This window comes from Chrysemys picta, chromosome 17 (genome assembly GCF_011386835.1).
Source record: "Chrysemys picta bellii isolate R12L10 chromosome 17, ASM1138683v2, whole genome shotgun sequence".
Lineage (NCBI taxonomy): Eukaryota > Metazoa > Chordata > Testudines > Emydidae > Chrysemys > Chrysemys picta.
Window position 1 is genome coordinate 26203548 of NC_088807.1, and position 22461 is coordinate 26226008.

At 68.0% G+C, this 22461-nt stretch overlaps 2 protein-coding genes across 2 annotated transcripts; one reads left to right on the forward strand and one right to left on the reverse strand.

Moving 5' to 3' along the window:
* On the reverse strand, positions 1–6878 carry BCAP31 (B cell receptor associated protein 31). Its single transcript, XM_065570848.1, has 8 exons — positions 6721–6878; positions 3916–4022; positions 3548–3648; positions 2692–2839; positions 2236–2371; positions 1863–1989; positions 1393–1493; positions 1–98 (listed from the first exon to the last, which is right to left on the reverse strand). The coding sequence occupies exons 2-8, from the start codon at positions 4005–4007 to the stop codon at positions 60–62; spliced, it is 744 nt and encodes a 247-aa protein (XP_065426920.1). The 5' UTR covers positions 4008–4022; positions 6721–6878; the 3' UTR covers positions 1–59.
* A 2431-nt stretch (positions 6879–9309) lies between these two features.
* ABCD1 (ATP binding cassette subfamily D member 1) lies at positions 9310–22365 on the forward strand. The gene is made up of 11 exons (XM_065571004.1): positions 9310–9796; positions 12299–13404; positions 15112–15292; positions 16709–16851; positions 17136–17304; positions 17517–17611; positions 18113–18258; positions 18372–18517; positions 18925–19009; positions 19231–19356; positions 21217–22365. Exons 1-11 carry the CDS (start codon positions 9310–9312, stop codon positions 21434–21436), a joined length of 2904 nt encoding a protein of 967 aa, XP_065427076.1. The 3' UTR covers positions 21437–22365.
* The last annotated feature ends 96 nt before the right edge of the window (positions 22366–22461 follow it).

A 22461-nucleotide genomic window follows, 5' to 3' on the forward strand; every position in this document is an offset into this window, starting at 1 on the left:
AAGAGAGGCCCCACCCCACTGAAAGCAACAGAGGCAGACGGGGGGGAGGGGAAGAGCCGTCACTCCTCCTTCTTGTCCTTTGGGCCCTCCTGCAGCATCTGGGGACAGACGGACACGGGGTCAGGGGGGGAGGACAGACAGCCCCCCCGTTCTCCCCCAGCCACCCCCCTGCCTCTGTCCGTGACCCTCGCTCCCCACATGCAGCCCCCCCCAGCCAGGGGCCCCTCACTCCTGACCCACAGCCCTCCCGGCCCCCCAGTAACCTCCCCCCCTCGCTGCTAGTTAAAAATGCCCCAGCGGCGGCTGGGCCCCACGGAGCCGAGCCGAGCCCCACCCCCGGGCTCACCGAGCCGCACCCCGGCAATGGGGACAGGGCTGGGCAACCGCGCCTGGCTGGGAGCCGGCCCCACGCACCTGTCTGCACGTAACCATCACGAGGCACCGGGCACGGAGCCCACAGCCGGGCTGGGCCAAGGGAGGGGCAGGAGCCGGAGCCAGGCCACCCCCTCCCCCCAGCCCTGCCGGTGCCCCTCACTCCCGACCCGCAGCCCCCTGCTCCCAGCCCTGCCGGTGCCCCTCACTCCCGACCCGCAGCCCCCGTCCCCCAGCCCTGCCGGTGCCCCTCACTCCCGACCCGCAGCCCCCGTCCCCCAGCCCTGCCGGTGCCCCCTCACTCCCGACCCGCAGCCCCCTCCCCCCCCCAGCCCTGCCGGTGCCCCTCACTCCCGACCCCGCAGCCCCCTGCTCCCAGCCCTGCCGGTGCCCCTCACTCCCGACCCGCAGCCCCCTCCCCCCCAGCCCTGCCGGTGCCCCTCACTCCGACCCCGCAGCCCCCTCCCCCCAGCCCGGCCGGTGCCCCTCACTCCCGACCCGCAGCCCCCTCCCCCCAGCCCGGCCGGTGCCCCTCACTCCCGACCCGCAGCCCCCTCCCCCCAGCCCTGCCGGTGCCCCTCACTCCCGACCCGCAGCCCCCTGCTCCCAGCCCTGCCGGTGCCCCTCACTCCCGACCCGCAGCCCCCTCCCCCCAGCCCGGCCGGTGCCCCTCACTCCCGACCCGCAGCCCCCTGCCCCCTGCCCGGCCGGTGCCCCTCACTCCCGACCCGCAGCCCCCTGCCCGGCCGGTGCCCCTCACTCCCGACCCGCAGCCCCCCTGCCCGGCCGGTGCCCCTCACTCCCGCCCTGCGCCCCCCCACGCAGCTGACAGCAGGTTAATTACAGCCCAAGCCGGGATCTCTTAACCCCCCCCCCCCCCCCCCCGCCAGCGGTTCCCAGCCTGGCAGGGCGGTGCTGCCCCCTGGTGGTGGGAGGGGGCCGCCTCTCTGGGGGAGCCTGCCCCAGACACCCCGTCCTGCTCCCCAGCCCCAAGTCCTGTGCTAGACCCCGCGGCCCCACCTGCAGTTTGCCGTGTTCCTCCAGCAGCCGGTCGTACTCCTGGGTCAGCCCCTGGGCCTGCTTCCTCATGGCCAGCGCCTCACTCTCCGCCTTCTCCACCGCTGGGGGGAGCAGCCAGGTTAGCCCCCGCAGGGCCACCACCCCCCCCACCGGGTGAACGGCTCCAGCGTGGCTGGTGCTGCCTTAGCCCCCCGCTGTGCAGCGCCTCCAGCCTCGGGAGGGGATCACGGGCAAGGGGCTGCCTCAGTTTCCCCACACCGGTTGGGTTAGGCCAGGGCAGCCAGGCCGAAGCGGACGTGCCCCAGCGGGAGGGGGGGCCGGGATCCATGGGGTGGCCCAGGCCGAGGCAGACATGCCCCAGTGGGGGTGGGGGGGTTGGACTAGGACTCCCGGGGTGACCCAGGCCAATGCTAGCCTCAGGATTTAACCCCCGAGTTGCTGCAGGGGTGCAACATCCCCCCCGGCCTCACCCCTCTTGCTAGTGGCCAGCTCCTCCTTCAGCTCCTTGAGCTCCGCCTTCAGCACCTCGTTCTGCTCTGCGGCCCCCGGCCCCTCGGCCAGACGCTCCCCGACATCCACGCCGGCCTCCTCCAGCTCCTGGGGGGAGACGGGGGACAGGTGACCCCAGCTGGACCCCACATCCCCAGCCAGGGCCCTGCCATCCAGACCCCCACAACCATAGGGCCCAACCCCCTCCCCCATGGACTCACATCCCACTGGAGGCTCCCCCCCCCCCGCCCCCCCCCGGGCTCCCAGCTCGACCCACAAGAGGCCTGGCAGCCCAGGGGATCCAGGGGATGTGGGTTTGAGCCCCGCCCCCTCTGCACCAGCCCCGCCCCCCACCTTCTTCAGCTGGTCGTTGTCCTCCATGTATCTCCTGGCTGCGTCACTGGCGCCCTCCGCCTGCTTCTTGAACGCCGCGTTGGAGGCCAGGAGCGTGGCCTGCTGGGAGATCAGCGTCACCAGCCGGCGCAGGAGGCTGTGGGGAGCCAGGGCAGCGAGGGGTTAACGGCGGAGGGGCCACTCGCCTGGGACCGAGACGCAGCCCCTGGCGGGGGCCCCCCAGTTCTGCTGGCGCCCCTCACTCCCGACCCACAGCCCCTGCTAGCCCGGCTCTGCCCCCCCCCCCCCAGTTCTGCCGGTGCCCCTCACTCCCGACCCGCAGCCCCCTGCTAGCCCAGCCCTGCCCCCCCAAGCTCTGCCGGTGCCCCTCACTCCCCACCCGCAGCCCCTGCTAGCCCGGCTCTGACCCCCCCCCCCCAGCTCTGCCGGTGCCCCTCACTCCACCCCCCCGCTCACAAGGACAGCAGCAGGGAGAAGCCGGCCAGGTAGAGGTTGCGCTGGGCCCGGAAGAGTTTCATGTGGAAGTGCTCCACGGCGCCCGGGTTGTTCTGCAGATTCACCTTCTCCGTCACGTCGTCGTACTTCTGAATCTCACGCACGGCATCTGGGGGCAGGGAGGGGTTAACGCGCCGGGTGGAACCCAGGAGTCTGGGCTCCCAGCCCCCACCCAACTCCCAGAGCCGGGGAGAGAACCCAGGAGTCCTGGCTCCCAGTCCCCTGCTCTAACCACCAGACCCCCACTCCCCTCCCAGAGCCGGGGAGAGAACCCAGGAGTCCGGGCTCCCAGTCCCCTGCTCTAACCACCAGACCCCACTCCCCTCCCAGAGCCGGGGAGAGAACCCAGGAGTCCGGGCTCCCAGGCCCGCAACCCAAGGAGGTTGGGTTACAAGGAGAAAGCATGTGCCCTGGCACCCGGCCCTGCCCGGGGAGAGCGCCCCCTGCCCAGTCCCCCCCAGCCCAGCTCCCCCCAGTGCCCTGCCGGGGGAGAGCTCCCCTTGCCTAGCCCCCCCAGCACAGCGCCCCCCAGTGCCCTGCCGGGGGAGAGCGCCCCTTGCCTAGCCCCCCCCACAGCACAGCGCCCCCCAGTGCCCTGCCGGGGGAGAGCGCCCCTTGCCTAGCCCCCCCCCCACAGCACAGCGCCCCCCAGTGCCCTGCCGGGGGAGAGCGCCCCCTGCCCCAGCCCCCCCACACCACAGCACCCCCCAGTGCCCTGCCGGGGGAGAGCACCCCCTGCCCAGCCCCCCCACAGCACAGCACCCCCCAGTGCCCTGCCGGGGGAGAGCGCCCCCTGCCCAGCCCCCGCCCCGCTCACCAAGCAGCAGCAGGACGAGGATGACGATGAGCACCACGAAGAACGTGTTCCCGTAGGTCACCACCAGCCGCACCAGGCGGGACCGGAAGATTTTCTGCCATCTGCCGGGGGCGGGAGACGATCACACACCCAGCCCCCCAGGCCCCCCGCCCCAGCCCTGCAGGGATATGGGGACAGAACCAGACCCAGGGTCCCCCAAGCCAGAGACGGGGGTGACTGAGCCAGGACCCCAGCAGAGGGGAGCCCCCCTACCGGGGGAATGGGAGATGGAGCCACCGTCCCCCAGGAGGCCAGCCCAGCCCCCCAGCAGTGGGGCAGGCTCCCCGCCCACCCCCAGGGCCCCCGAAGCGCCCGGCTCGGGGCCCCACCTGGGCGCGGAGATGAAGGGGATGCAGAGCAGCAGGACGGCGAAGACCTCGGCGTAGAGGAACGTGGCCACGGCCGTCCACTGCAGGCTCATGGCGGCCACGGGGGGCTGGGGGGGGAGAGAGAGAGAGTGAACCCCACACCCCAGAGACACTGCCAGAGATCTCCTGCCGCCCCACTCCCTGCCCAGCCCCCCCATCACCCGCCGCCCCACTCCCTGCCCAGCCCCCCATCACCCGCCCCCCCTCCCTGCCCCATAGCCCCCTGCCCCGCCCCCCCATCACCCGCCGCCCCACTCCCTGCCCAGCCCCCCATCACCCGCCGCCCCACTCCCTGCCCAGCCCCCACATCACCCCGCCGCCCCACTCCCTGCCCAGCCCCCACATCACCCGCCGCCCCACTCCCTGCCCAGCCCCCACATCACCCGCCGCCCCACTCCCTGCCCAGCCCCCATCACCCGCCCCCCTCCCTGCCCCATAGCCCCCTGCCCCGCCCCCCATCACCCGCCGCCCCACTCCCTGCCCAGCCCCCCATCACCCGCCGCCCCACTCCCTGCCCAGCCCCCCCATCACCCGCCGCCCCACTCCCTGCCCAGCCCCCCCATCACCCCGCCGCCCCACTCCCTGCCCAGCCCCCCATCACCCGCCGCCCCACTCCCTGCCCAGCCCCCCACCACCCGCCGCCCCCCCATCACCCGCCGCCCCACTCCCTGCCCCATAGCCCCCTGCCCAGCCCCCACATCACCCGCCGCCCCACTCCCTGCCCCAGCCCCCACATCACCCGCCGCCCCACTCCCTGCCCCATAGCCCCCTGCCCCGCCCCCCCATCACCCGCCGCCCCACTCCCTGCCCAGCCCCCCATCACCCGCCACCCCACTCCCTGCCCAGCCCCCCATCACCCGCCGCCCCACTCCCTGCCCAGCCCCCCACCACCCGCGCCCCACTCCCCGCCCCGCCCCCCATCACCCGCCGCCCCACTCCCCGCCCAGCCCCCCATCACCCGCCCCCCCTCCCTGCCCCATAGCCCCCTGCCCCGCCCCCCCATCACCCGCCGCCCCACTCCCTGCCCAGCCCCCCATCACCCGCCCCCCCTCCCTGCCCCATAGCCCCCTGCCCCGCCCCCCCATCACCCGCCGCCCCACTCCCTGCCCAGCCCCCCATCACCCGCCGCCCCACTCCCTGCCCAGCCCCCCATCACCCGCCACCCCACTCCCTGCCCCGCCCCCCCCATCACCCCGCCGCCCCACTCCCCGCCCAGCCCCACATCACCCGCCACCCCACTCCCTGCCCAGCCCCCCACCACCCGCCGCCCCACTCCCCGCCCCGCCCCCCATCACCCGCCGCCCCACTCCCTGCCCAGCCCCCCATCACCCGCCGCCCCACTCCCTGCCCAGCCCCCCCATCACCCGCCGCCCCACTCCCTGCCCAGCCCCCCCATCACCCGCCGCCCCACTCCCTGCCCCATAGCCCCCTGCCCAGCCCCCACATCACCCGCCGCCCCACTCCCTGCCCAGCCCCCACATCACCCGCCGCCCCACTCCCTGCCCCGCCCCCCATCACCCGCCGCCCCTCCCTGCCCCATAGCCCCCCGCCCAGCCCCCCATCACCCGCCCCCCCTCCCTGCCCCATAGCCCCCTGCCCCGCCCCCCCATCACCCGCCGCCCCACTCCCTGCCCCATAGCCCCCTGCCCCGCCCCCCCATCACCCGCCACCCCACTCCCCGCCCCGCCCCCCATCACCCGCCGCCCCACTCCCCGCCCAGCCCCCCCATCACCCGCCCCCCCTCCCTGCCCCATAGCCCCCTGCCCCGCCCCCCCATCACCCGCCGCCCCACTCCCTGCCCAGCCCCCCATCACCCGCCCCCCCTCCCTGCCCCATAGCCCCCTGCCCCGCCCCCCCCATCACCCGCCGCCCCACTCCCTGCCCAGCCCCCCATCACCCGCCGCCCCACTCCCTGCCCAGCCCCCCATCACCCGCCACCCCACTCCCTGCCCCGCCCCCCCATCACCCGCCGCCCCACTCCCCGCCCAGCCCCACATCACCCGCCACCCCACTCCCTGCCCAGCCCCCCACCACCCCGCCGCCCCACTCCCCGCCCCGCCCCCCATCACCCGCCGCCCCACTCCCTGCCCAGCCCCCCATCACCCGCCGCCCCACTCCCTGCCCAGCCCCCCCATCACCCGCCGCCCCACTCCCTGCCCAGCCCCCCCCATCACCCGCCGCCCCACTCCCTGCCCCATAGCCCCCTGCCCAGCCCCCACATCACCCGCCGCCCCACTCCCTGCCCAGCCCCCACATCACCCGCCGCCCCACTCCCTGCCCCGCCCCCCATCACCCGCCGCCCCTCCCTGCCCCATAGCCCCCCGCCCAGCCCCCCATCACCCGCCCCCCCTCCCTGCCCCATAGCCCCCCTGCCCCGCCCCCCCATCACCCGCCGCCCCACTCCCTGCCCCATAGCCCCCCGCCCAGCCCCCCATCACCCGCCCCCCCTCCCTGCCCCATAGCCCCCTGCCCCGCCCCCCCATCACCCGCCGCCCCTCCCTGCCCCATAGCCCCCCGCCCAGCCCCCCATCACCCGCCCCCCCTCCCCTGCCCCATAGCCCCCTGCCCCGCCCCCCCATCACCCGCCACCCCACTCCCCGCCCAGCCCCCACATCACCCGCCGCCCCACTCCCCGCCCCAGCCCCCCATCACCCGCCCCCCCTCCCTGCCCCATAGCCCCCTGCCCCGCCCCCCATCACCCGCCCCGCCCCCCATAGCCCCCCGCCCCACGGCCCCGCCCCGGGTCACTCTCCGGCGGCCCCGCACCAGGACTCGGCTCCTCGGGCTGGTTCCGGTTGGTCCCCACGCGGCCCCGCCCCCACCGGAAATAGGGACCGAGCAGGAGGCCCCGCCCCTCCGGGCCGCTTCCCACCAATGAGCGCCCGGCTTCCGCACCGGAAGTTGCCGCGCCCCATCCCCGGAATTTCCGTCAGGAGACCCGCCCCCCCCCCCCCGCCCCCAGCTGGGCGGAAACACTTCCCTCGTGCCACCGGAAGCGCCCCCGCCGGAGACCGGAAGCGCGGCCATGACACCTAGCGAGGCGGAAGCGGCTCCCTGGACCGCACCGGAAGTGCTTAACGGGGCGGGGGGGCAGACACACACACAAACACTCACACAGAGACACACTCACACACAGACACAGAAACACACAGAGACTCAGACACAAACACTCACACACACAGAGACCCTCACACACACACATAAACACACACACACACAGACACACTCACACAGACACACACATAAACACACACACAAATACTCACAGACTCGTGCAAACACTCACACACAGACACTCATACACACACAGACACACTCACACACACACACACACTCACACACAGACACACACACAGACACACACACATAAACACTCACACACACAGACACACTCACACACATGCACACTCACTCGCTCCGCACTGGCCAGGTGGGCTGGATGTGCTGCTCCCTCTGGGGTGTCCCGGGGCCGTTCACAGGGGGGTTCCCAAAAGCAGGTGCTGGCGTCTGACCCCCGAGGCCGGGAGTGTGTCTGATCTCTAGCGAGCCCCTGGACAAAGTTTCTACATGAGGCTTTGTAGAAGTCTCGTGAAAACCGAGGTCCCACGTGGGTAGCCCCCCCGACAAGGTGATACGAAGAGGCGCAATGTAAACTCATATGAACATTATCAGAGATTGATCTACACTTGGACAGACACATTCAGATTTATTCACAGGAAGGACCGAGCTGTTTGGGCTTTCTGTTCTGACAGTGTTGTTTGTCGCACATCAAGTGTTCGACGACGTTTTGAAATGAAGCACGAGACAGGGCCGCCCAGAGGGGGGCAAGTGGGGCAATTTGCCGAGAATCCCTTTCCTGGCTAGAGGCACCTTTTTAATTTTTACTCACCCGACGGCGCCCCGGGACTTCGGCAGCACTTTGGCAGCGGGTCCTTCAGTGCCAACAATGACCCAAAGCACGTGACGGACCCGCCGCCGAAGAGTCGGAGCACCGCCCGGCGAGTACAAGTGCCACAGCGGGTGGCACCTTTTTTTATGTCTGCTCCCCCGAAATTGCTTTGCCCCAGGCTCCCTGAATCCTCTGGGCGGCCCTGGCACGAGAAAACCTTTCTTGACGAAGCAGACAAGACTGAATTGATCAAAAGGGCAGGAGGAGAATGAGAAGCAAAGCCGTGTTTTTAAATACTTAAGTGTAAGTAAAAATCAAGCCACAGAAGGAAGTTACAAGATTGTACAGTGCATTGCAAAAAACGGAAAGCCGTTTACAGGTGGGGAATATATCAAAGAAGTTTTTCTCAGCAGTTCGGAGGTTTTGTTCAATGATTTGCCAAATAAACATGCGATCGTATCTAGAATAAAAGTCCTGCCTGTCTCTGCCAGACCAGTTGAGAGATGTGTAAGTGAAATGGCAGAAAACATTAAGGAAAAGCAGAGGACCGCATTGAAAGACACCGCAGTGCTTAGCGTAGCAGTTGAGGAGAGCGTGGATATAAACAACGCTCCATGTTTGGCAGTTGTTGCAAGATATTGTGCTTCCGATGAAATCCAGAGGAACTTTATTGCCTAAAACCCCTGCATGGCACAACAAGGGGGGAAGATATAGCAGAAGTTTTTGTAAACTATTTTGAAGAATGAGGAGGTGACGTCAGAAAAATATTTAGTGTGACAACAGATGGTGCTCCTGCCATGGTCAGAGAACAAGGGATTTGTAAAATTTCTTGAAGATCAAATTGGCCGCCTGACGGTCAAATTTCACTGTATCATCCATCAAGAAAACCCGTGTGCTAAAATTTCTAATTCAGAGCTTAATAATGTGATGAATACACTGGTGCGAATCGTGAATGTCCTTGTTGCTCGACCTACTTTGACTCACAGACCATTTCAAGCACTGCTAGAAGAGATGGACAGTGCTTAGAACATAAGAACACAAGATCAGCCAGACGGGTCAGACCAAAGGTCCATCTAGCCTAGTACCCTGTCCTCTGACAGTGGCCAATACCAGGTGCCCCAAAGGGAATGAACAGACAGGTCATCAAGTGATCCATCCCGGTCACCCAATCCCAGCCTCTGGCAAACAGAGGCCAGGGACACCATCCCTGCCCAGCCTGGCTGATAGCCATTGATGAACCTATCCTCCATAAATCTATCTAGCTCCCTTTTGAACCCCGTTATAGTATTGGCCTTCACAACACCCCTCTGGCAAGGAGTCCCAGAGATTGACAGTGCGTTGTGTGAAAAAAATACTTTCTTGTGTTTGTTTTAAACTTGCTACCTGTTAATTTCATTTGGTGGCCCCTTGTTCTTGTGTTATGAGACATTCCACTTCACAGCAACTTTCGGGGGCTAAGTCGTGGCATGGTTTTTGTGTGCATTGTAAACTGTTTTGATGCCATCAAGGCCGTTTTGTCGGAAAAAGGACCAAACTACCCCAAACTGGATGATGACAAATGGCTGTGTAAGCTCATGTTTCTAACTGATATCACCGCTCACCTAAACGAACTCAACCTCCGTCTCCAGGGTGCAGGGCAAACGGTTCCGGATCTTTATGAAGCCTGGAAGGCATTTGTTATAAAACAAGCAGTGTTTTCTCGGGATATTCGAACTTTGACTTTCCGCTACTTCCAACACGTAAAAGAGCTATCGACACGTTGCACAGTCAGCGTCGATGAGATTGGAAAGTACATGCAAGAACGGGAACTGGAATTTTCTGACAGATTTCAAGATTTCCAGCAATGTGGCCCAATGTTTTCTTTTCTAATGAACCCTGAAAAGTTGAACGAAAGCGACTTGGATTGGTCTGTATTTCAGTGGAGGGGTGTTGAAGATTTCGAAATGCAGCTCGGTCAGTTAAAAAGCTCAGAATTGTGGGCGTCGAAGTTTGGAGCTCTGCGGAGCGCACTTGAAGCTACCGAGAGAGATCATGGGGCCTCTATTCTGACCTGCTGGACGTCCCTGCCAGTGAAATGGAACTGTTTGAAGAAAATTGCCTTGGCAATGCTCTCCGCATTTGGATCCACATACCTGTGTGAACAGGTATCTTCACACCTGAAATCTGCCCTCTGTCCCTCTTGGAGCCAAGCCAGTTAACAACTGATCACTCAGAAGCCTGTGTGCAGCTTAAAGTATCCAAAGGCGGGCCAGATACTGGAAAACTCAGCAAGGGCAAGGATCACACTAAACTGATGAGATCTGCATTTTAATTGAATTTGAAATGAAGCTTCTTAAACATTTTAAAAACCTTATTGACTTTCCATACAACAATAGTTTAGTTCTGTATTATAGACTGATAGAGACCTTCTAAAAACGTTCAAATGTATGACTGATACGCAAAACCTTCAATTACAGTGAAGAAATGAAGACTCGACACAGCACTTCTGAAAGGTTGCCGACCCCTGGGATAGATAATAGGAGAGAAAATATCCTGTTGCCTCTATATAAACCCATGGTACGTCCACATCTTGAATACTGCGGGCAGATGTGGTCGCCCCATCTCAAAAAGATCTATTGGCATTGGAAAAGATTCAGAAAAGGGCGACAAAACTGATTAGGGGGGTCTGGAACGGCTTCTGTACGGGGAAAGATTAACAAGACTGGGACTTTTCAGCTTGGAAAAGAGACGGCTAAGGGGAGATATGATAGAGGTCTATACAATCATGACTGGTGTAGAGAAAATAGATCAGGAAATGTTATTTACTCCTTCTCATAACACAAGAACTAGGGGCCACCAAATGAAATGAACAGGCAGCAGGTTTAAAACAAACGAAGTATTTCTTCACCAACGCACAGTCAACCTGTGGAACTCCTCGCCAGAGGATGTTGTGAAGGCCGAGACCATAACAGGATTCAAAAAAGAACTAGATAAATTAATGGAGGATAGATCAGGATGGGCTGGCAGGGCCTGCGGGTCGGGAGTGAGGGGCGCCGGCAGGGCTGGGCTAGCAGGGGGCTGTGGGTCGGGAGTGAGGGGCAGCAGCAGGGCTGGGGGGGCAGGTCCAGGCTAGCAGGGGCTGCAGGTATGGAGTGAGGGGCACCGGCAGACCGGGGCGGGAAGGGAGCAGGGCTTTCTATCTCTCTCACCCAGTTCCTGCCCTTTGGCCGAGCTCAGGCTGCCGCGCCCTGGAGAAGCTGGGCTGTAAAACATCCCCCGGGGGCTGGGGAGGTAACTGCCCCCCCCGGGGACTCCACCCTTTGCCCCCGCCATGGAGATCACATGCCCGCGATAGCAGCCCCGGACTGTGGACCTAGGACGGCAGGTTCCCGGCCCAGCTCCCTCTGCCGGCTGCTGCCCCTGCTCTGTGCCTCAGTTTCCCCCGTCTAGTTAGGTTGGGGCAGAGTCAGGACCAGCCGGAACAGAGTGCACCCCGAAGAGCCCGAGGGACCCCCGTGCCGGGCCAAGGCCTAGAGCGAGGAGCTGAGCGCAGGTCCCGAGCTGGGGGACGGAGGGGAGAGGTGTCGCGTGCTGGGCTGGCCAGACGTGGGGCGTGGGGGGCCCGGCCACGGGGGTGTCATGAGAATGAATATGAGGGGAAGGGATTCCAGGGCTGCCCGGGAAGCCCTCCCCCCCCCCCCTCCATGGGCCTGTTCAGGCTCCTGCACCCTGAGCGCGGGTGCCCCCGAGGGACCGATTCACATCTCAGCCTCTCTCCCCCCCCCCCCCCCCCCCGGGTCAATCCGGAGTCACCCCCCTTCGCTTCTCAGCCCCCCTGGGTCAATCCGGAGTCACCCCCCTTCGGATCTCAGCCCCCCGGGTTCAATCTGGAGTCACCCCCTTCGCTTCTCAGCCCCCCCGGGCTCAATCCGGAGTCACCCCCCTTCGCTTCTCAGCCCCCCCGGGTCAATCCGGAGTCACCCCCCTTTGTTTCTCAGCCCCCCCCCAGGTCAATCCGGAGTCACCCCCCTTTGCTTCTCAGCCCCCCCCGGCTCAATCCAGAGTCACCCCCTTCGTATCTCAGCCCCCCCCCCAGTTCAATGCAGAGTCACCGCCGATTGCAATGGGGACAGGGACAGGTTGTGAGCTCAGCTCCCCTGGGGCCAATCTGGTGTCAGTCCCCCTTCGGATCTCAGTTCCCGGGGGCTCAATCCGGAGTCACTCCTGATTGCAATGGGGGCCGGGCCAGGTTCGGATCTCAGTTCCTCCCCTTACCCCCCAGGATGCACATAGCCACACCCCCTAGAATTAACCCCGCCCCGAACCCAGGTCCCGCCCCTCGTGGCCCATCCGTGGAGCCCCAGCGCCACCTAGTGCCCGGTGCGGGGCTTCCCCGCAGCAGTGCCCGCCCCCCCCCCCCGCAGGGCATTGTGGGACAGGGGCGGAGCCGGACTTGACACTTCGCTCCCAGCTGAGCGCAGAGCAGGACGGTGCATGGGGGTGCGGGGCTCTTAAAGGGCCAGCGCCGTGAAGCGGGGGGGGGCAGTCCCGTGGCACCCCCATGCCGTGGTCCGCGAGCCGGGCGGCCGGCCGGCTGGCCCGGGGGGGTGACGGCCAGGAGGGCGGCCGTGGCCCTGACGGTGGCGGCCCTGGGCGCCCGGAAACTGTACCCGCTGCTGCGCCGGGCCACCGCGGGCTCCCGGCCCGTGGCCCCGGGGCCCGTGGGCGCCTCGACCGGCACGGAGCCCGGGGCCACCGGCGCTGAGCCCAGGGCCACCGGCGCGGCGCCCGGGGCCGACGCGGGGAGCGCGGAGCCCGGGCCTGACTCGGGCCACGGCCGGCCCGTGGCTCAGTGGCCGGAAGAAGACGCCGCGCCCGGCGTCAACCGGGCTTTCCTGCGACGGCTGGTGCGCCTGCTGCGGCTCCTGTTCCCCGGCCCGCTGTGCCCGGAGACGGGGCTGCTGGCCCTGCACTCGGCCGCCCTGGCCAGCCGCACCTTCCTCTCGGTCTACGTGGCCCGGCTGGACGGGCGCCTGGCCCGCTCCATCGTCCGCAAGAGCCCCCGGCGCTTCGCCTGGCTGCTGCTCCAGTGGCTTCTCATCGCCGTGCCCGCCACCTTCGTCAACAGCGCCATCCGCTACCTGGAGGGCCGGCTGGGCCTGGCCTTCCGCGGCCGCCTGGTGGCCCACGCCTACGGGCTCTACTTCCGCGCCCAGACCTACTACCGCGTCAGCACCATGGACGGGCGCCTGCGGGCGCCGGACCAGTCGCTCACCGAGGACCTGGTGGCCTTCGCCGGCTCCGTGGCCCACCTCTACTCCAACCTGACCAAGCCGGTGCTGGACGTGGCCGTCACCTCCTACGCCCTGCTGGGGGCGGCCCGGGCCAAGGGGGCCGGCACGGCCTGGCCCTCGGCCATCGCCGGCCTGGTGGTCGGCCTGACGGCCAAGGTGCTGCGGGGCTGCTCGCCCCGCTTCGGGGAGCTGGTGGCCGAGGAGGCCCGGCGCAAGGGGGATCTGCGCTACATGCACGCCCGGGTGGTGGCCAACGCCGAGGAGATCGCCTTCTACGGAGGGCACCAGGTGCCGGGGCACGGGGGGGCTGGGGCCCGGATGCCTGGGTTCTCTCCCAGCTCTGGGAGGGGAGTGGGAGCTGGTGGTTAGAGCAGGGGGGGCGGGCTGGGAGCCCGGACTCCTGGGTTCTCTCCCCGGCTCTGGGAGGGGAGTGGGGGCTGGTGGTTAGAGCGGGAGGGGCTGGGAGCCCGGACGCCTGGGTTCTCTCCCCGGCTCTTGGGGGGGGGGGGAGAGTGGGGGCTGGTGGTTAGAGCAGGGTGGGGGGGTTGATCGCCAGGACTCCTGGGTTCTCTCCCCAGCTCTTGGGGGTGGGGGGTGTCCGGTGATTAGAGCAGGGGGGGGGGTGGCTGGGGCCCGGACGCCTGGGTTCTCCCCCGGCTCTGGGGTGGGGGATGTATCTGGTGGTTAGAGCAGGGTGGGCTGGGATCCCGGATTCCTGGGTTCTCTCCCGGCTCTGGGATGGGAGTGGGAGCTGGTGGTTAGAGCAGGGGGGGCGGGATGGGAGCCCGGACTCCTGGGTTCTCTCCCCGGCTCTTGGGGGGGGGGGAGTGGGGGCTGGTGGTTAGAGCAGGGTCGGGGGGTTGATCGCCAGGACTCCTGGGTTCTCTCCCCAGCTCTTGGGGGGGTGTCCGGTGATTAGAGCGGGGGGGGGGGGCTGGGATCCCGGACTCCTGGGTTCTCTCCCCAGCTCTTGGGGGGGGGGTGTCCGGTGATTAGAGCGGGGGGGTGGGGCTGAGATCCCGGACTCCTGGGTTCTCTCCCCGGCTCTGGGAGGGGAGTGGGGGGGATTTAAAGGGCCAGCAGCCCCGGGAGCTCCGGCTTCGCAGTCTCTCCGCCTTGTTTACGTCTCTCTCCCGCCCAGTTCCCCCCAGGCCGTGTGCGGGGCTGTTTGACCCGGGACTGACCCGGGACAGGCCCCTGCCCGGGGCTGCTCGCTGGGGACTCACCCCTGAGTCACCCCTTGCACCCGCCTGCCCCACTTCCTCAGTCCTGCCCTGGGTTCCCCCAGCTGTGTGTGTGTGGGGGGGCTGGCAGCCAGGACACCTGGGTTCCCCCCAGTTGTGTGTGTGTGGGGGGGTCTGGCAGCCAGGACGCCTGGGTTCCCCCCAGCTGTGTGTGTGTGTGGGGGGTCTGGCAGCCAGGACACCTGGGTTCTCGCCTTGGTTCTACTTCCTTCTCTCTCTTCCTCAGTTTCCCTTTCTGGGGTTAAGCGCCCCATTCCGTGCCACCACTGGCACCCCAGAAGGGCTCCCCATCCCCAGCGCCACTAACTCCAACCCTCCCCCACCCAGCACCCCCTAATCACCCCCCATCTCCCCTCCAGCCTGTTTAGTGCACAATCCGCACCACTGGGGGGTCCCGGGCGTGGGTTCCCCCAAGTCCCTCACTCGCCCCCCCCCCCGCGGACGGAGCCAGGCCCCCGAGGCTCCCTGTGGCCCCCCCCCGACGCTCCCTGTCGCCCCCGGCGGGTGGAGCCGGGCCCCTGACGCTCCCTGTGTCCCCCCCGATGCTCTCTGTTGCCCCCCTGATGCTCCCTGTGGCCCCCCGCGGGCGGAGCCGGGCCCCTGACGCTCCCTGTGGCCCCCCCCCGACGCTCTCTGTCGCCCCCCGCGGGTGGAGCCGGGCCCCCGAGGCTCCCTGTGGCCCCCCCCGATGCTCTCTGTCGCCCCCCGCGGGTGGAGCTGGGCCCCTGACGCTCCCTGTCGCCCCCCGCAGGCGGAGCTGGCCCTGCTGCAGCGGTGCTATGGGGCACTGGCCGCCCACCTGGACCTGGTGCTGCTGCAGCGTCTCTGGTACGTGATGCTGGAGCAATTCCTCATGAAGTACGTGTGGAGCGCGGCCGGGCTGGTCATGGTGGCCGTGCCCATTGTCACGGCCACCGGCTACTCGGAGAGCGGTGAGCTGGGGGGGGCTGGGGAAGGCTGGGGACACTGGGGGGCTCTGGGGAAGGCTGGAGGGGTGCCCGGGTGAGGACAGGACGGAGGCTGAGTCGCTATCTCCAGTTTGTTCCTGGCCTGGCCCCCGCCTGCAGCGCGGCCACGCCGGTCCCACCCCAGCCCCCCTCGGACGGCGCAGGCAGCGGGCACCCAGCCGCGTTCCCGAGGGGCCCCGTCGCGCTGCGAAGCCGGACGGGAGCCGGCGGCTGGATCGCACCCCCCGGGAACTGGGCGAACCAGCCGCCGAGGGAGCCAAGCACCGCCCTCCGGGCCTGGCCCAGTGAGGTGGAAATAGGCCAGCCGGCGCTTGGCTCCCAGGCTCAGGGCGTTGCCGGCCCCTGCCCTGCTCCCCCCTCGCCGAGCCGCCCGCCGTTCCACGATTCTCCTCTTTCCTTCTCCGTTCCGCGCCCGCGGTCTCGTCCCCTCCCTGGCTGCGTCCACCGGGGTTCAACCCCCCGCGGGTCTCGCGTCGTCGAGTCAGCGCCGCTCTCGCTGTCTGCCCTGCGCTGGTTCCCCCGTCGCGTTCGCCTCCCGCGGACAAGCCATGTCGGTCTGGACGGGAACTCCCGAGCCTGGCGCTGGCCAAGGACACCCTCCTCTCTCCCAGTCGCCAGGACTTGGGCCTGGTTTTCAGCCGGCGATTCGGCGTTAGCCTCAAGCCCGCAGGCCGCCCGTCTCTTCCTTGCCGGGCTGGTGCTTCCCACGCAGCGATCCCGCCTGCTCCCCAAAACGTGCCCCATCCCGCCTGCCCCGGCCGAGCCCCCGTTTCGATTCTCCGGCAGCCACGCATCGGGACCAAGGCGACCCTCATCCGCCCCACTGCCTGCCCCGAAAACACCTCCAGCCCCGTCCCACCTTGAGTCCAAACGGCTAGCGAGCGAGAGCCCAGCACGGCCCGAATCTCCCCTGGAAAGGCCGGCCCCTGATTCCCAGGCTGGATCGTGTTTGGCCTTCCTGGGCTGGACGGACGAGCCCGCTCCCCACGTAGACGGGGGTCCGGTCCCCCCTTTGCGTCTCTCGCCCGCAGGCCGGTTCTCCCGGCTCGTCCTTCCGGAACGGTGGGCCCCGGACGTGGGATCCCGGCCGCGGGCGCCCCAGGGCCAGGTCCCGAGTGAAATGGCCGCTCTGCTCCCACGCAAGAGTCCCCCATTTGTGCCCCCCAGGGTGGGGTGGGCCCCGTCAGGGCAGGGCAGTGGGGAGCCGCGGGGGGGGGGGGGGCTGCCAGAAGGGGGCGCTGGCCCGGTGCGGGCTGGGCTGCGGGACATGGGGCCGGCCGGGGGGGCGCTTGGGGTGCTGGGAGAGGCAGAGCGTGTTGGGGGCGGCCGCGGGGGACCAGGGGGGTAGATCTGTCCCCCCTGATTCCCGCTCCCCCCCAGACTCAGAGCAGGTGAAGCGGGCGGCGCTGGACATGAAGGAGGAGGAGCTGATCGGCGAGAGGACCGAGGCCTTTACCACGGCCAGGAACCTGCTCACCGCGGCTGCCGACGCCGCCGAAAGAGTCATGGCCGCCTACAAGGAGGTGAGGGGGTGCCCGGACGCCTGGGTTCTCTCCCCCGCTCTGGGAGGGGAGGGGGCGGGGGGGCTGGGAGCCCGGACGCCTGGGTTCTCTCCCCTGCTCTGGGAGGGGAGGGGGCGGGGGGGCTGGGAGCCCGGACGCCTGGGTTCTCTCCCCTGCTCTGGGAGGGGAGGGGGCGGGGGGGGGCTGGGAGCCCGGATGCCTGGGTTCTCTCCCCCGCTCTGGGAGGGGAGGGGGCGGGGGGGCTGGGAGCCCGGACGCCTGGGTTCTAACTCCCTGCCCCGCAGGTGACGGAGCTGGCCGGTTACACCGCCCGGGTCTATGAGATGTTCCATGTCTTTGAGGACGTGCAGCGCGGGCGCTTTGCCCGGCCCGGCGAGGCGGAGGAGGGCGGGGACCAGGCCATGGCCGCCATGAGACACGGGGTGCGCGTGGAGGGGCCCCTCAGCATTCGCGGTGAGCCGGGGGCAGCCATTTTTGTGGGTCCCGCTAAAATGGGTCTTCTCTGAAATGTGTGTGTGTCCCCGTGCCCCCCACTGGAGGGGAGGGGCCCCGCGCCCCCCCCCGTGTGTGTGTCCCCGCGCAGCTGCGCCCCCTGCTGGAGGGGAGGGGCCTTGCCATTAATTCTCTCTCTCTGCCCTCCCCCCTTTGCCTCCGTCCACCCCCAGGCCGGGTCGTGGATGTGGAAAATGGAATCATCTGTGAAAACATCCCAATTATCACCCCCACCGGGGACGTGGTGGTGGCCAGCCTGAACCTCAGGGTAAAGGGGAGCCCAGGGCCGGGCTGGCAGGGGCTGCGGGTCGGGAGTGAGGGGCACCGGCAGGGCTGGGGGGCAGGGGCTGCGGGTCGGGAGTGAGGGGCACCGGCAGGGCTGGGGGGCAGGGGCTGCGGGTCGGGAGTGAGGGGCACCGGCAGGGCTGGGGGAGGGGGCAGGGCTGGGGGGCAGGGTCTGCGGGTCGGGAGTGAGGGGCACCGGCAGGGCTGGGGGGGGCAGGGCTGGGGGGCAGGGGCTGCGGGTCGGGAGTGAGGGGCACCGGCAGGGCTGGGGGGCAGGGGCTGCGGGTCGGGAGTGAGGGGCACTGGCAGAGCTGGGGGGGGGGGCTAGGGAGCGAAGGGGGCTGAGGGAGAGGCTGTGGGGGGCGCTGGAGGGGGCAGAGCCAGCGGAAATCGGGGGAGTGGGGGAGCTGGGGGGCAGGTTTCCCCCTCTGCCCCCCTGCAGGTCGGGGGGGGGTGTCTCACGTCTCTCTGGCTCCCCCTGCAGGTGGACGGGGACATGCATCTTCTCATCACCGGCCCCAATGGCTGCGGGAAGAGCTCCCTGTTCCGTATCCTCGGGGGCCTCTGGCCGGCCTACGGGGGGGTCCTCTACAAACCGCCCCCCCAGCGCATGTTCTACGTCCCCCAGAGGTGCGGGCAGCCCGGACGCCTGGGTTCTCTCCCCGGCTCTGGGAGGTGTGTGGGGGCCGGTGGGTCAGCGCAGGGGGGCCCGGCAGTTTGTTAACCCCCCATGTTTCCCGTAGGCCCTACATGTCGGTGGGCTCCCTGCGGGACCAGGTGATCTACCCCGACACCGCCCAGGACATGGCGCGGAAGGGGCTGACGGACGCCCACCTGGAGCAGATTCTCAATGTCGTCAGCCTCAACTACATCGTCCAGCGGGAGGGAGGTGGGTGCGGGGGCCATGGGGGGATGGGGCAGAGTGGGGGGGATGGGGTGGGGGGCCATGGGGGGATGGGGCAGAGTGGGGGGGATGGGGTGGGGGGGCCATAGGGGGGATGGGGCAGAGTGGGGGTGATCAGGGCAGGGGGACCATGGGGGGATGGGGCAGAGTGGGGGTGATCAGGGCAGGGGGGCCATAGGGGGGATGGAGTGGGGGGGCCATGGGGGGATGGGGCAGAGTGGGGGTGATCAGGGCAGGGGGGCAATGGGGAGATGTGGTTGGGGGGCCATAGGGGGGATGGGGCAGAGTGGGGGGGATTGGGTGGGGGGCAGGGGGTGATGGGGGAAGAGCTAACCCCCCCCCGAGTGAATGACCAATGAGGCATCTTCTTCCCCCCGCGGGGGCGGGGCCAGGCTGGGAGGCCGTCAGCGATTGGAAGGACGTCCTGTCGGGGGGTGAGAAGCAGCGAATGGGGATGGCCCGGATGTTCTATCACAGGTCAGTGACCCTCCCCCCGGGATGCCCCTCCCCCCACGTGGATTCCCCCCTCCGCCCCCCTGCGGCTGAGTCCCTGCCCCCCCGGGGGGGTGATGGGGGAGGGAGTGGGAGGACAGGGCGGGGTGGTAGCTGCTCCCCTTGCTGCCAGGGGGAGGTGCTGTGGGGTTGGGGGGAGTTGGCTCAGGGGGGCTGCCCCCCCCAGCCTCACGTCTGCCCCCCAGGCCGCAGTACGCCCTGCTGGACGAGTGCACCAGCGCCGTGAGCATCGATGTAGAGGGGCGCATCTTCCAAGCCGCAAAGGATGCTGGGATCTCGCTGCTCTCCATCACCCACCGGCCCTCACTATGGTACGTCCCATTTCCCCCTCCCCCACTGTGGTATGTCCCATTCCCTCCCCTTCTATGGTACATCCCATTCTCCCCTCGACACTTGCTATGGTACAGCCCAGTCCCAGCCCCAGCCACTCCTATGGTATGTTCCATCCCACACGTGCTATGGTACATCCCATTCTCACCCCCAAAATCTGTCCCATTTCCAGCTCCTCCTATGGTACGTCCCATCATGACCCTGCTATGGTACATCCCATTCCTCCCACTGCCATGGTACAGCCTCTTCTCCCCCCCCTTGCTATGGTACGTCCCAGTCTCCCCACTGCTATGGTATGTCCCATTCCCAGCCCCAGACTCCCTCCCTATGGCATGTGCCACTCTCCCCTGCTATGGTACATCCCAGTTTTCCCCCCAATGCTCGCTATGGTATGTCCCATTCGCAGCCCCAGCCACTACTATGGTATGTTCCATCCTGGAACATCCCATTCACACACACCCCCCTCCGACATGATGCATCCCATTCACCCCCACACACTATGGTACATCTCAGTTTCCTCCCAACACTCACTATGGTATGTTCCATTCCCCCCCAGCTATGGTACATCCCATTCCCAGCCCCAGACATTCCTATGGTATGGCCCAGCCTCCTCTGCTATGGTACAACCCAGCCCCAGCCCCTCCTCCCCATTCTCTCCCCCCCCAACACACTATGGTACTTCCCATGCACCCCCATCTCCATGGTACATCCCCCCTTCCCTGACTCCTCCCCCCTGCGATGGGGGGGCACTCCCCGATCCTGATCCGACCTCTGACCTCAACCAGTCCCTGACCTCTGACCTTAACCCTGACCCCCAATGCAGGAGGGGGCGGGGGGGGGGAGTGTCCAGCCAAGTGTCCCCACAGCAGGGACCTCCTCAACCCCCCCCCCCGTATATATCACCCCCTCCCCCCACCCCTCCTCCCGGCCCCCCCTGCACAGCACCCCCCGATTCTCTGCCCACTTCTCCCTGAGCCCCCCATGGGTCCCCCCCGCTTAGTCCCCTGGCCCCTCTCCCAGCAGCCCCCATGTCCCTCCCCGGGAGCCGGCCGGGCTGGGGGCCCCAGGGGGCTGTGGGGCGGGAGTGAGGGACGCCGGCCGAGCTGGGGGGCAGGGCTGGGCTAGCAGGGGCTGTGGGGCGGGAGTGAGGGGCGCCGGCCGGGCTGGGGGGGGCGGGGCTGGGCTAGCAGGGGCTGCGGGTCAGGAATGAGGGGCGCTGGCCGGGCTGGGGGGCTGCGGGTTGGGAGTGAGGGGCGCTGGCCGGGCCGGGGGGATGCGGGTCAGGAGTGAGGGGCGCTGGCCGGGCTGGGGGGGGGCAGGGCGGGGCTAGCAGGGGCTGCGGGTCGGGAGTGAGGGGCACCGGCAGGGCTGGGGGGCGGGGCCGGGCTGGGGGGCTGCGGGTCGGGAGTGAGGGGCGCCAGCCGGGCTGGGGGGCTGCGGGATGGGAGTGAGGGGCACCGGCCGGGCTGGGGGCCTCAGGGGGCTGCGGGTCGGGAGTGAGGGGCGCTGGCCGGGACGGGGGGCTGCGGGACGGGAGTGAGGGGCACCGGCCGGGCTGGGGGCCTCAGGGGGCTGCGGGGCGGGAGTGAGGGGCGCTGGCCGGGCTGGGGGGCTGCGGGTCAGGAGTGAGGGGCACTGGCAGGGCTGGGGGGGGCGGGGCTGGGCTAGCAGGGGCTGCGGGTCGGGAGTGAGTGGCGCTGGCCGGGCTGGGGGGCTGCGGGGCGGGAGTGAGGGGCGCCGGCCGGGCCGGGGGGCTGCGGGTCGGGAGTGAGGGGCACCGGCCGGGCCGGGGGGCTGCGGGACGGGAGTCAGGGGCCCCACTGACCCTGCCCCCCCCCCAGGAAGTACCACACCCACGTGCTGCAGTTCGACGGGGAGGGCGGCTGGAAGCTGGAGCGTCTGGACGCGGCCGCCCGGCTCTCGCTGACCGAGGAGAAGCAGCGGCTGGAGACGCAGCTGGCCGGGGTCCCCCGGGTTCAGCAGCGCCTGGCCGAGCTCTGCCAGATCCTGGGGGACGACGCCCCCCCCGGCCCGGCCGGGGCCCCCCACAGCTCGGCCTGAAATGCTGGGGCAGCCCCCAGCCCGGCCAGCGCCTCCTGTCGCCCCAATACGGTGTGTGCGGGGGGCGTTAAGCCTCCCCTGGGAGTTGGGGTGACCCTGGCTGCCCCCCATCTCCCAGTGATTGAAGGATGGGGCCCCTCCCCCCCAGCTCCCCAGTTGCCCCCCATCACTGAGCATTTCAGGGGTCTTCTGCAGCACCCCACATTTTAGTGCACTTAATGCCTCTTCCCCCTGCGATAGGGGGCGGCCTGTACTGTGAAATGGGGGTTCTCACCCCCCCAGCACCTCAGTCCCTCACGGCGCCCCAGAGAATCCACTGCCCCAGTGGGGCCACTGCCAAGAGCCCCCCAGGCCTCTCTCCGGCTTCACCCTGGACCCCTCGACAGTGCGGGGTGCACAAGGGCAGTGGGACATGCTCATGGCCCCCCAGCATTTTCAGGGGGGAGCTTGTTGATCCCAGAGCCCCAGGACCCCCCGGCCGCACAGCCTGGAGAATGTAGCCACCGGGGGGGGGGGGGGGTGAGGAGGAACCGGGCGTCACTTCGATTCCCCTGCGTGTGGCAGACACAGGTCCACTGTGACTTAATCTGGTTTGAGAACCAGTTTAAATCGCTGTGTGGATGCTCTGAATTCGCTCTAAGAAGGAGTTAAACCGGTTTAAAGCCCCGTGTGGATGTGCTGAATTCACTCAAACAACTGGTCTGGTCAAACTGGTTTAAATCCCCATCTGGACGCTCTTAATTCAGTTTAACCTTAATTCAGGTTCTTAAACGGAGGTAAAGTGAAATCAGTTGAAATCCGCAGCTGGGTGCACACTGTGAATTTGGTTTAAGAACCAGATCAGTCCCCCCCCCCCCCCCCCCCCCGTGCCTTATGAGCCGACAGAGCCAGTAAAAGAAACCAAGAGAGACCCCCATGTCTGGCGTGACTCATTGGGCTGGGGGGCGCTATGGGGGCTGGCGGGGGGGCGCTATGGGGCGCTCTCCCCTGGCAGTTCGGGGCGGTGAGTGCTTGGGGGAGGGAAC

What these genes read in the sequence shown, in the direction of transcription:
- BCAP31 (XM_065570848.1), bottom strand. Translation starts at nt 4,007, where the DNA reads ATGAGCCTGCAGTGGACGGCCGTGGCCACGTTCCTCTACGCCGAGGTC. An exon ending in CCCTTCATCTCCGCGCCCAG is followed by an intron (nt 3,649 to 3,915) that starts GTGGGGCCCCGA and finishes CGCCCCCGGCAG; the next exon opens with ATGGCAGAAAATCTTCCGGT. An exon ending in TTCTCCCTGCTGCTGTCCTT is followed by an intron (nt 2,372 to 2,691) that starts GTGAGCGGGGGG and finishes GGCTCCCCACAG; the next exon opens with CCTCCTGCGCCGGCTGGTGA.
- ABCD1 (XM_065571004.1), top strand. Translation starts at nt 9,310, where the DNA reads ATGGTTTTTGTGTGCATTGTAAACTGTTTTGATGCCATCAAGGCCGTT. An exon ending in TCATGGCCGCCTACAAGGAG is followed by an intron (nt 16,852 to 17,135) that starts GTGAGGGGGTGC and finishes CCTGCCCCGCAG; the next exon opens with GTGACGGAGCTGGCCGGTTA. An exon ending in CATCGTCCAGCGGGAGGGAG is followed by an intron (nt 18,518 to 18,924) that starts GTGGGTGCGGGG and finishes GGGCGGGGCCAG; the next exon opens with GCTGGGAGGCCGTCAGCGAT.